At 57.1% G+C, this 11,788-nt stretch overlaps 1 protein-coding gene across 1 annotated transcript; it reads left to right on the top strand.

Moving 5' to 3' along the window:
- Positions 1–1,649: 1,649 nt before the first annotated feature.
- Positions 1,650–6,918, top strand: ENPP7 (ectonucleotide pyrophosphatase/phosphodiesterase 7). The gene is made up of 5 exons (XM_050908624.1): positions 1,650–1,890; positions 3,831–3,976; positions 4,821–5,441; positions 6,066–6,279; positions 6,830–6,918. The coding sequence occupies exons 1-5, from the start codon at positions 1,650–1,652 to the stop codon at positions 6,916–6,918; spliced, it is 1,311 nt and encodes a 436-aa protein (XP_050764581.1).
- The last annotated feature ends 4,870 nt before the right edge of the window (positions 6,919–11,788 follow it).

Here is an 11,788-nt window from a genome sequence, read left to right on the forward strand (position 1 = left end):
ACACGCCGGTCACACCAGCAGCCTCCGGCTTCACAGCACCCAGCACAGCCCAGCACAGCCCCACAGAGCCCAGCAGAGCCCAGTACAGCCCAGCACAGCCCCACAGAGCCCAGCAGAGCCCGGTACAGCCCAGCACAGCCCCACAGAGCCCAGCACAGCCCCGCAGAGCCCTGCAGAGCCCAGCAGCCCCGGCTCCCAGCGAAGGGATTTCCCCTTGGGCTGCCATCAGACCAACACCCATGCCCTCCGTTAGCAGGAGGAGAGGTTGGCTCGGGGCTCAGAGCGGGCTCCGTCCCAGCGCAGCTCAGGCTCATTCCCACCATCTGCAAAAGAAGCGCCCAAGGCTGCGCTCCTGGCTTCTGTCGGCCGTGAGGTCCCTGGTGGGACCGCTCGCACCTCTCGCAGTGTCCTTGCACGATTATCCCATGTCACACCTGGGAAACACAAGCACAGGGAAGAGGCGACTGAGACATCAATGCACCCTGAGGAATCGGTCCAGACGGGAATACTTGGGGATGCTCAGGTCTGCAAAGAGACCGTCATTGGCCAGGAAGGACAAACCATGGCATGCGCGTGTGGCTCATCTGCCCAGCTCACCCCTGGGGAAGAAATGCCAAGGAATGACCCCAGACAGTGCTGGGGAAAACAGTGGAGACAGCTCTGCTTGGCGAGGGAGGGGCTGGCTGGGCGATTAGGAAGCAAAGCACCAAGGAATAAGTCTGGAACCTGAGCAGAGGAGATCAGCAAAGACACAAAGGCTGTGAGTTCAGACCCTGGGGAACGAAGTCAACCTCTGTTATATAAGTTTACAAAAGCCTTAAACTCAGTTTTGCTGAGAAATGAGTCGTCAGCAATGATTAAACCCCAGAGAAGTCATAAACCCAGCAGATATTGATAAAATGGGACGGTGAAACGGTGAAGCTCAGCAGTGCACGAGCGGATGAGGGTCACCCGCGGTGAGCAGCAGAGCCCAAGCCCCAGGAGCTGGGCTGGTGGGACACGGGGGCTTCAGAGCCGGGCTCACCCTCTGGAGCATCTCTGGGGGCTGTTGGCATGGCCAGGATCCAGGAAAGAGCCTCCTTCCCCAGCACGTAGCTCCACAAAGCCACACTCGAGGACCTCGGGTAAATCCAGGCTCCCTTCCGAGCCTCTGAGCACCCCTCTCGAGGTGGATGAGCGGCCCTGGGAGGTGGATGAGTTGCCTTTTGAAGCTGAACTGCTGACCAAAGAGCAGGGCACTCAAAGCCAGGAGTGTGGAAAGGAGACCGCCACGGGCTGCAGGGAGCCAGCACGGGGTGAAGGCCGGCGGCTGGGGCACGGGGTGGTGGGGAGGCAGGTTTCGCACGGGCTGCCTGCAGAAAGCAGCCTCCTGCCACGCGAGCAGTTCTTCCCATTCGTGAGTACTGACATAGCACCCGACGCCACTGATGGAGGAGGCAGATTTGGTGTTTGACACAGAAGGAAACCTAAGCTAATCTACTTCAGCTAGACAAAAAACAGAGGGGCTCATTCTGATACGAAGTGCTGGCTGAAGCCGTGCACCTGATCAGCAACTGCAAGATTAGATAAGAACTGAACTTAGTCCCATCCCGCATGTATTAATGTGAGCTCTCTGGATGTCTGGGCTATTCCAGTTCAAGGGCATGAAGATGTTCCCTTCCCTGGGGTTCCTATTTGCTGCCCTCTCTTTAGCAAGATGTATCCCCGTGCAGCAGGTACCCAACCGCAGCAAAGTCCTCCTGGTGTCCTTTGACGGCTTTCGGTGGAACTACGACCAGGACGTGGACACCCCCAACCTCGACGCTATGGCTGCGGAGGGAGTGAAGGCGCGGTACATGACTCCCGCCTTTATCACCATCACCAGCCCGTGCCACTTCACGCTGCTGACCGGTGAGTCCCCACCAGCCCCGAGCCAGGCGGAGCAGCACAGGGTGCAGGCTGGGGAAGGGCAAATTTAAGGCTTGTGCATCAGTGAAGGACACCGAGTCAAGCAGCCATCCAGCCTCAGCAGCATGCTGAGCTTTAGGATAGCTGTATTTTGGACATACAGCGAGAGACAAGGCAATAGTTGCAGAAAGTGAGAGAACTGAACCTGTATTTATCAGAGGTAAATAGCACCAGATGGCGTAGGAATTATGCGGCCGCCACCTAGACCTTGGTAGGAATTAGGCGGAGGCCCCTCGAACAGGGCTCATCCCTAAGTTCCGCTTTAATAACAGATCAGATCAACTCTTGTGTGTGTATTTATTCCTAATGCATGCGATCTGCAGCTCGAGCTGGGTGCCTGTCGGTTGTTACTGGACTTACAGTCTCTATAGGTCACCTGATTTCCCGATGGCACTTCTGCTCATCCAACCCTGTTCGTGGAGTCTGGGATCTTCTCTTCTCCTGGTTCGCTCTTGCAGCCTCCAGGCACCCTTTCTGTTTGTGTCTTGAGGCATTTCCTTCTCTATTGTTACAAGATAGCCTCTAGTTAAAGTTTATTTACTTACACTTCTTTACCTACCGGAGTCACAAAACAAAGATTAAAATACAGCTCATGCAGCCTAAGGCTTCATTTATTTTAGTCACTAGTGCTAAGCTCTGGCACAAATTACTCTCTCACTACAGTGTCCTCCCTTTGTTTTTATTAGCATACCTGCATTGTTTATATTATATAGGCGCTGAGTATCGATAGCCTCTAATCTGTGTATGTATTTGAGTACAACACATGCTACAACATTGCAAACACACAAATATCATTACAAAGGCACAGGCACAAAATAATATTCCATACAATATTCTCCTAATCCAGATTCCCCAGTCAGCGAGAAACAAGGCAATAGCTGCAGAAAGGGATAGAACTGAACCTGTATTTATCAAAGGTAAATAGCACCAGGCCAACCCGATAGCCTCCTTTGATAAGATAAATGATTTTTTAGACAAGGGAGATGCACTAAATTTAATCTTTCTGGAGTTCAGTAATGTATTTGATACAGTGCCACAAGGGAAATCATTAGTTAAGATGGAGGAGATGAAGATTAGTACAAAATCTCTAACGTGGGGAAGTAACAGGCTACAGGGAAGAGGACGGCAGGTGATGCTGAGAGCAGATTGTCACGCTGGAGGGAGGGCAACAGGGGCATTCCTGAAGAATCGATTTTGGACCCAATCTTATTTAAGATTTTAATTAATATCCTTGGCATAAAAGAGTGGAACATGCTAATGAAATCTGCTGATGAGAAAAGGCAAGGAGGCATTGTCAATACAAGGGAGGACGAGGATATCGTGCAGAAGTAACTGTGCAGTCTTCAGGACCAGAATAATAAAAACAGCGTGACAGGTAGTAGTACAAAGTGCCAGTCTTTCATTTCTAACAGGAATTTCTGCTGCATGCTGACCTCACGGGTTGTGAACAACAGAGATAGCGAAACACCAAAGCAATTAGTTAAATGCAGGACAACGGGGAACCCCGCCTGTGCCGAGAAGGGCAGGAGCAATTGCAGGCAGCACCGAAGGGCAGGAGCAATTGCAGGCAGCACCGGCACCTCCAGGGGCAAGGGTGCCCCGGCTCGGGGTCCGGGTGAGGCCTGTCTGGGATCAGCCCACCCGCGTGAGGAGCAGGCATCCCCCCAGCATCTCATTCCCTGCCCTGGGAACCCCACTTTGTACGAGGCAGGGGGAGGAAGGAGGCAAAGCAGAGGCAAAGGGAGAGCTGGGATGGGGTACGAGAGGCAGCAGCTCCCCGCTGACCCGGAGCCGGCCCATTGCCCAGCGTGGGGGCGAGACACCCCCCCCCCCCCCCCAGCCGCAGCCTGGCTCACCCCCGCTTCCTCTGTCTCTCCTGACAGGGAGATACCTGGAAAACCACGGGGTGATCCACAACATGTGGTTCAACACCAGCACGGGTCAGAAGCTGCCCTACCACGGCACGCAAGGTGTGGACAGCTGGTGGGACAACGGCAGCCTGCCCATCTGGATCACCGCTCAGAGACAGGCAAGTGCGGCAGCCTGCTCGCACGCACAGACAGATCCTGCCTGCAATCATGTCGTAAAAGCCACAGGCAAGCCACGATCTCTAGTGGCCATGAGCTAACATCCTCACTGCGAACGACAGGCTAATTAGACCAGCAAAAAAATGGAATCCCCAGACACTGGCAGGAATAATTATGATCATTCTATTAAAAATAGCAAAAAATAATAGATGCATTTCAGCTTTATTAAGACATTAATAAAACAGGTTATCCTCTTCCTGTTTAAAGAAACCTCAGCCCGTTCCTTAGGGAGCATCATGAGCCCAGGGGTTTCGTACGCTCCAAGGCACATTCCTCATTTGCGCAGCCTCACCCAGGACGTTTTGGGCGGCAGCGTCAGGGGCCGGTCCCCCCTTCACTGGGGACTGCAGCAAGGCTTTCCTAGATCCCAGTAGGCTTTGAATCTCGCTTCAAGACAGGACCCGAGACCTGGCCCAAGACACGTACCTTTGCCTGTATTTACCTGCCAAATTGGCTCCACTGACTTCAGGGTGAGTGCTCGTATGATTGGAGTAAAACACACCTTAATGTCTTGATGCTCAAGAGCCGGAGGATGCATGCAAGGTACAAATGAGTGACTGTTTCCAAAGTTATAACTGGTGTTAAACCAACGTGCAGGAGTTCTGGGAAGGGCAGTGCTTCAATTAATCACTTTTAATTGGCAATGAGCAAGAAAACCTCATTAGAGGCAGAGGTAGACATTAGGGGGCTGAATGAACGAAGCGCATTAGTAGGTGGTTGCACTGACAGATGGAGGGATGCTGCAGAGTGAGTTCAGGTGAGTTTATGCAATGTCTCCACTAACAGGGTTTAAAGACAGGCTCTGTCTATTTCCCTGGAGGAAGAGCAAAGTATCAAGGGGAAGAAGTGAATATGAAGTTGGTGGAGCCTGTCTTGTTCAACTACAGCAATGAAACCAACTGGAGAGAGAACATCGACACCGTCATGGAATGGTTCACGGTGAACAACCTCGACTTCATCGCCCTCTACTTCGGTGAGCCGGACTCAGCAGGACACAAGTACGGCCCTGAATCCACGCAGAGGAAAAACATGATCAAGCAGGTGGACAGAACCATCGGTTACTTGAGGCAGCGTATCCAGGAAAGTGGCCTGGAATCAAAGCTCAACCTCATCATCACATCTGACCACGGCATGGAGACTGTCATAAAGACCAACGAGATTCACATCGCGACATTTGAGAACTTCACGTTCGAAGACATTCAGTTTGAACTCTTAGATTACGGACCAAACGGGCTACTGGTGCCAAGAGAAGGAAAATTAGAGCGTGTGTATTCAGTCCTGAAAAATGCCCACCCAAACTTACATGTGTACAAGAAAGCAGACTTTCCGAGGAGATTCCGCTACGCCAACCATTCCCGGATCACCCCGCTCCTGTTGTACAGCGATCCAGGATATGTGATCCATGGGGTAAGATGTATGCACAGACATATCTTACTGTCTTTGGGGGATCTGCCTCTCTCCTCCTGTCCTTCTCATAGCACTGCAGTACCTGCCTGGCTTTACGCCTTCATGTTGATTGGGCTCTCTGCAAACAGATGGAAGTTCCAGCTCTTTGTGTAAAGACCGTCTCTGCTGTTCAGACAAAAAAGGGTCCAGAAGTCTCGGAGCAGGACTTGCATGAACACAGAGTATCAGTTGCAGGATCCTCTCCTAGCCGGGCATTAAGGGAAGGCCCAAAGCCAAGGCCAGCAGGCAGCCTCCCATTGTGAAGCTCCTCAGTACAACAAAATTTGGATGAGCTGACATTTAGGGAGGGAACTTGCAAGGCGTAATTTTTTGAGACCTGTGCCTAGGCAGCACCCTCCAGCTTCTGCAAAGTTTAACATTATTAGATCAACTTCAAAAACCCAGAGAAACCAAACAGGCTGTTAAACCCTGCGGCTGCGGAACATGGCACGCGAGAGCCACGTGCAGGAGAGGTGGAGGCACCCAGCAGTGCGGCTGCTTCGGTGCCCGCTGCCTCCCGGAGGCTGTGCTGGGGGGGGGGGTGCTGAAGGGTTTGGGCACTCGCATCCTCTCCCTCCCTTCCAGAGATACAAGCTCCAGTTCAACAAAGGGGAACACGGTTTTGACAACGAGGCCATGAACATGAAAACCATCTTCCGCGCCGTGGGGCCGGCCTTCAAGCAGGGGCTGGTGGTCGAGCCCTTCGAAAGCGTCAACGTCTACGCCCTCCTCTGCGAGCTGCTGGGCATCACCCCCGAGCCCCACGACGGCTCCCTGGAGGCCACGAAGCCCATGCTGCGTGAGTCCGCCGGCACCGGCCGCGCTCCGCCGCAACCGGCACCGGGAACGCTCCGCCAGGATTCCCGCGGGAACAGCGACACCTGGCGGCAGCCGCCCGCCGCCCCCTCCCGCTCCCGCCACCGCCACCCGGTTCCGGGGCACCGGCGGGGACCGGGCATCGGCTCCGGCCCCGGGCCCCCTCCCCGTCGCCGCATGCTGATGGCCGCTGTGCTCCCCCCCCCCCCCCCCCCCCCCCCCCTGCAGCGCGCAGCTTGCAGCCCCCCCCCCGGACTCGGGAACCGGGAAAGGCTTCGCTTTAAAGGTGTAAAAATGTCCCCGACCCCAACGCAAAGCTCCGTGCAGCCCTCAGCGGGGAGCAGCAGGAGATGCACAGAGGGCTGAGGCCAGCAAAGCATCATCCCCGGGGGAGCAGAGTGGGGGGCTGTGGGGGACGAATTCCCCGCACACGCTCCCCCGTATCGCAGCCTGCCGGGGGGCCGGGGCTGCTGCTCACCGCGGCGGGGGCCGGGCACCCAGCTAACGCTGAACTCCTCCTCTGGGCATTGCAGGTTCAAGTGCTCCTCTCCCTCCTGCCAAGAAGCTGCCGGTGATGCTGGGAATCGCTCTTGTTCTGGGATGCTGGGGAGGAATATACTAAACCCCCCCCCCATCAGAGGTAACTAAGGACATCCAGAAAACCCCGTGGAAGTGCTCTTGTCCAGGCGGGCACGTGCCCCGTTTGTTCTTGGTCTCTTCGGGTTTTGTCCGTCTGTGAAACCCCGTGCTGCGTGCCGCCCACCAGCCGCTCTCCACAGGGCACAGCAGACCCTTTGCACCTCAAGCAGAGGGACTCTGGATTTTTGCTGCCCGGGTCAGCACTGACACCACCCAGGGCATTTGCTGGGCTAGAAAGAAGGGCTGGACATCCCTCCAGCCTCCTGCCTGCCACCACCTCACCGTCCCTCTGCTCTCCGGCCTCTGTGTGCCGCGGGGTCCGGGCAGGAGGGCAGTTGTGTGAGCATCACGAAGGAGGGGTGAATGCTTCGTTGCTTGTGGCTCTGCGTGTGCCTGTGTGTGGCTGCAAGAGAAATAAGGACATAAGTTTGTTGCTTGCCTTCACTGTGCATGCGTGCCTGGAGACCCATCAGGACAAGTAATTCCCAATCTAATTTCCTGGCACTTCCAGCACGGCGGACACCCAGCCGATATCCACAGGCTGAATATACGTGAAATAAGTAACAGCAGCGCTGTGCTTTCCTGTCTTGGCAGCCTCCGAATTCCAGGCAGCTCTACCAGAAATGTGTGGCGAGATGAGGAAGGACATGGCTCATGAAGACAACCAGCTCTGGTCTCAGAGAACCGCACAGAGTTCCTAAAACCTCCCCAAAGTACTGATGCACACTCCTCCAGAATGACTGAGTCCCAGGGGGGAGATGCCTCTCCCAAGCTTTGGGGTGCACACTGGGATGCACTGCTGTGGAAGCTGGCACCGATGTACAGTCTGACCTTGACAAGGTCACGCCGTGTCTGCATTACCCCAACTTCCCCGTCTGCTCGAGGCAGACCAACTCCAACTCAGTTTGGCCCAGGGACAGCTAATACACGTTGAGGATCTAAAGCAATTAAAAGTATTTGTTCTGAGTGCGCCAGGAGCCTCCTGTCAATGGTGCTGGGCTCTGGCACAGAGTGGAGAGCCTTGACACGCTGAAGAGACAGCGAGGTGAGGCTCGTTTCTGCTGGCTGCAGGGCTGGGCTGGCTGCGGCAGCAGTGTTGGGAGAACCAGCTCTGCTCCGGCCAAGGCAGCCACCCGGCCCGGGAGCCTGAGAGGGATCCCAAAGTCAATCAGTGTTTCCAGCCCCTGCGCCGAGAGCCCTGGGTGCCCTCAGTGCCATTCTGCTTGTCTTTCTGTCCCTTATGGCTGTGGACAAAAATGGGAACCACCACCTACACATCCCTGAGCTCAAAACCCGCAGACAGGACAGGCCCCGGCTGCGCTCCTCCATAGCAGCACTCGTGAGACTTAACCCATCTGCAGCCCTGATTCAGCTCCTGGGAGCTCTGGGAGGAGGCATTAATCCTTGATGTATTTTGGAGAGACAGAGGATGTGGCAGGACCCCCCCCAGCTCAAAGCAAACACCCAGCCCCGCAGTTCCTGAGCCCAGGGCCATGCAGAGCCTGTGCCGGCTTGTGCCGCCCGTCCGGTACCCCCTCGGCAGCGGGGCTGATGCACCCTGGATGCAAAAGGCCCTCATACGAAGCCGAACTTCTCTCTGCAGGAAGCAGCCCAGGATCCCTCAGCCAGGCTGGGGCTTAGGGGACAGGGAGCAGGACACCCCCCGTCCCGCAGCCCTGGTCCCGGCCCTTCCAGCATGGCATTAGCGTGGCAGCTGCCCCAGACCCCATCCCAGATGCCGAAGTGCCTCTCCCCAACCCTGTGCCTCATCTCAGGGGCTCGATAAACATCTGTTGCCATAGAGACTTGCTCACGCTGCCTTCCCTGCATCAGCTTCACCCAACGAGATGAAACAAGAGACGCAGGCTCCACTCGGAAAAACAGGAAGAAAATGTTTGGCTTGAAACCGTGCTGGGGGTGGGGGTCAGACCGGCAGCACGCAGCGCAAACAGCCCGGCAGCAAACAACGGGGAGGCTCCGAAAGGGGAGCCGCACGGGCCGCTGCTGCAAATATTATTTGAAATAATATTAATAATAATAGTGCATAGCAACTTTCCCAGTGATCCTGCTGGCGACCTTGGGGACCTTCCGCACAGGTCAGCACTACCATGCCCGTTCTACAGACAGAGGCAGCCAGCTTGGTTGTGAAGCTGCTATCCCAGAGATCCCGGCTCTCAGAGCCTGCAGAGCTCATAACCCAACACTGCCAGGCTCCGCACGCCCCCGTGCCGGGGGTCCTCAGGGTGCCCGGCAGTCGGCTGCGGCAGGTACAGAGCAGGATGCTCGTAGGGCTGGTCCCAGTCTAGTTCCCAGACCCACGCAGGCAACGCAGAGTTCACGGTGACCAACCTCCCGACGGGAATCCTTACCTAACAGCTGATTTTTGCCTCAGCTGTGAACGGGAATTTGGCTCCTGATTCAACAGGCAGAGTTTCAGTGAGACAGGGCTCTGTCGGAAAAGTCTCCCGTGAGGGAGATACTGTTCTGGCTGAAGACTGACCCCGGCCATACCCTGCTAGGAAGATTTCCATTGCCCCTGAAATCACACCGTTTGCCATTAGACATACCCTGGAGCAGCTACTTTCACTCGGAGCGGGGGGAAAGCAAAAAGAAAGCATTGAACAGGGTACTTCTCTAGTCCAGCCGTATTTACAGCGCAGAGCATCCTCCGAACTTTGTGTCTCTGAGCACCGCAGGAACCGGGTGGATCCCACCCCCCCCCGGCCAGAGACCCGGCCCTGCTTCTCCGCCCTCCCCCCCAGCCCCTCTCCCTGTGCCCCCCCTCCCCTCGCCCCTCGCCCTCTCCCACCTGCGGCTCCCCTGGGCGCCCACCCACCCACACACACGTCTGAGAAAATCTGCCGGGACCGGCCTTTGCTCCCGCTGCTCCAGCCGACGCCGCCCGGGCCGGGGCCGGGGCCGGGGCCGCTCCAGCCCTCGTCTCCCGGCTCCACTCCGCCGGTCCGGCGTGGCTGAGCCGCGGGCGGGCGGCCCGAGCGGGTGTCCCGGTGCAGTACCGGCAGCCGGCGGGCGGTGGCTCCCGAGCCGCGCTCACCGCCCGGTGCCCCCCCCCCCGCCCCGCGAGAACCCGGCACCGGCGGGCGGGGGGGCAGCTCATGATAAAACCCCGTCCAGGAGCATCTCGTTGCCCGTCGGTGCCCGGAGTTACCGGCCGCTCCCGGCATTTGCCCCGGGGCCATAAACTCCCGCCAGGTCTCGGCGTGAAAGGCCTCGGTGGCTTCCACGGGGGGGAATCCGCTCTTCGGTGCTGCTCAGTGATAACACAAAGCTGAAGCTCTCAGCGGCACATGCCTGGGACCCACCTCCGGCAGCTGCTGAGCCCAGGGTGCTCCCCAGCACTCGGCACCCATTGGAGCTCTGGCTGCACCAGAACATGCAGGCTTGCTCCGAGTAATGCCCTGGTGATTCATGTCACACGCTTACTTAAATCTTCCAGCCCTTTCCTCCCCTCTGACAATACAGCCCTGGAATGACGGATGCTTCAAAGTCCCAGGCCAGACGGGTGAGGCAGATCCTTCGCCCCGTGGCTGTGAGGAGGTGTAACCCCACAGACACGCAGAGCTGTGACAGCCTAAACCGGCTGCTGACCCCCTGCTCCCCAGCCCAGGAACAGTCTCCAGCCCAGCCTCTCCCCAGGCAAACCCCGGAATCCAGAACACACTTGTCAAATTTTGCGTGTCCTTCTTCGAGTCTTTCCCAGCCCTTCCCGTTGCATCTCACACCTTGTACACTTTCACCACGCGACATTTCCACCAGACATTTACCCGACAGACAAAGCCCTGCCTGGCCTTGCCGGCAAACCCGGCACTGGTTTGTGCCAGTGGATGCAGTGGCTGCCTGATGCCCGGCTGGGCTCAGCCGAGATCCCTGCTCCGCCGAATGCTGCATCTCCCCCCGCCCTCCCATCCCCAAGTAATTCATTCCCCACCGCCCCCCTCCCCGGGGCTGGGGGTCACACAGCAGGGAGAGCCCTGCTGTGCACTGCAGCCCAATTTGCTATGCATTTCCACACCATTTGCTTCCCTTTCTTTTTCCTGCACTAGAAAGATGCTTGCTACCCAGGGGTCCCAACTGCTCCAAGATGGTAACGTAACAACAAACATATACATACACGTATTTATTTATGGCATACACACAGTTTGCAGGAAAACTGCTGCCTCTTGAAACGCCCGGTCTGGGAGTGGCACGTGCCCCTACGATTCCCGCACACAGCCACGGGGCCCGGACATGACATGCTCTCTGGTCATCCCATCCTGCAAGCTGCACAGTCCCATACCGGGCTGCGCTCGGCTGCGGTGCCCAAATGACATGCAGATCTCTGTGCTTCAATTGGCTGATGCCTTGGGAAAACAACCACCGTTTGCCCACAACAAACATGGCTACCGTGGCCCAGCCGCTGCCCGGGCTGGCCCCAGCTTCATCCTTTGAAGTCAGGAATATTACGCGCACTTGGCACCCCCTCAGAAAACCCCATCACTGTTAACCCTGACCCAGGAAAGCCCCGAGCCCGCAGCGCCGGAGCGAAGCGCAGGGCACCCCTGCCAATGCTCCTTCTTCCTGACGGGTCCAGGCACAAAGACAGAGGCCAAGTGCCCCGTGGAAAGAGCCACGGCCCTGACCCCCACCCTGTGCCTCCCCGGCCAGGGCTCTTTGCTCCGCAAGCCCCCGGGGAGCAGCCCTGTCCCTCGCTGCTGGTACAAAGCCCGACTCGATGGGCTCTTGCTCCTGCCTGGTGCCCGGCCCTGCCACGCTCGCTCCTGCAGCCCTGCTCGACGTGCCTGCTCCAAACCCTCTGACCCGCCAGAGGCACCATCGATTTCATCGGGAAGGTC

This window comes from Gymnogyps californianus, chromosome 19, assembly GCF_018139145.2.
Source record: "Gymnogyps californianus isolate 813 chromosome 19, ASM1813914v2, whole genome shotgun sequence".
Taxonomy (NCBI): Eukaryota; Metazoa; Chordata; class Aves; order Accipitriformes; family Cathartidae; genus Gymnogyps; species Gymnogyps californianus.

Coding starts and splice junctions, on each gene's coding strand:
- ENPP7 (XM_050908624.1), top strand. CDS start 1,650: ATGTTCCCTTCCCTGGGGTTCCTATTTGCTGCCCTCTCTTTAGCAAGA. Junction 3,977..4,820: donor GGATCACCGCTCAGAGACAG/GCAAGTGCGGCA, acceptor CTCCACTAACAG/GGTTTAAAGACAGGCTCTGT. Junction 6,280..6,829: donor GGCCACGAAGCCCATGCTGC/GTGAGTCCGCCG, acceptor TGGGCATTGCAG/GTTCAAGTGCTCCTCTCCCT.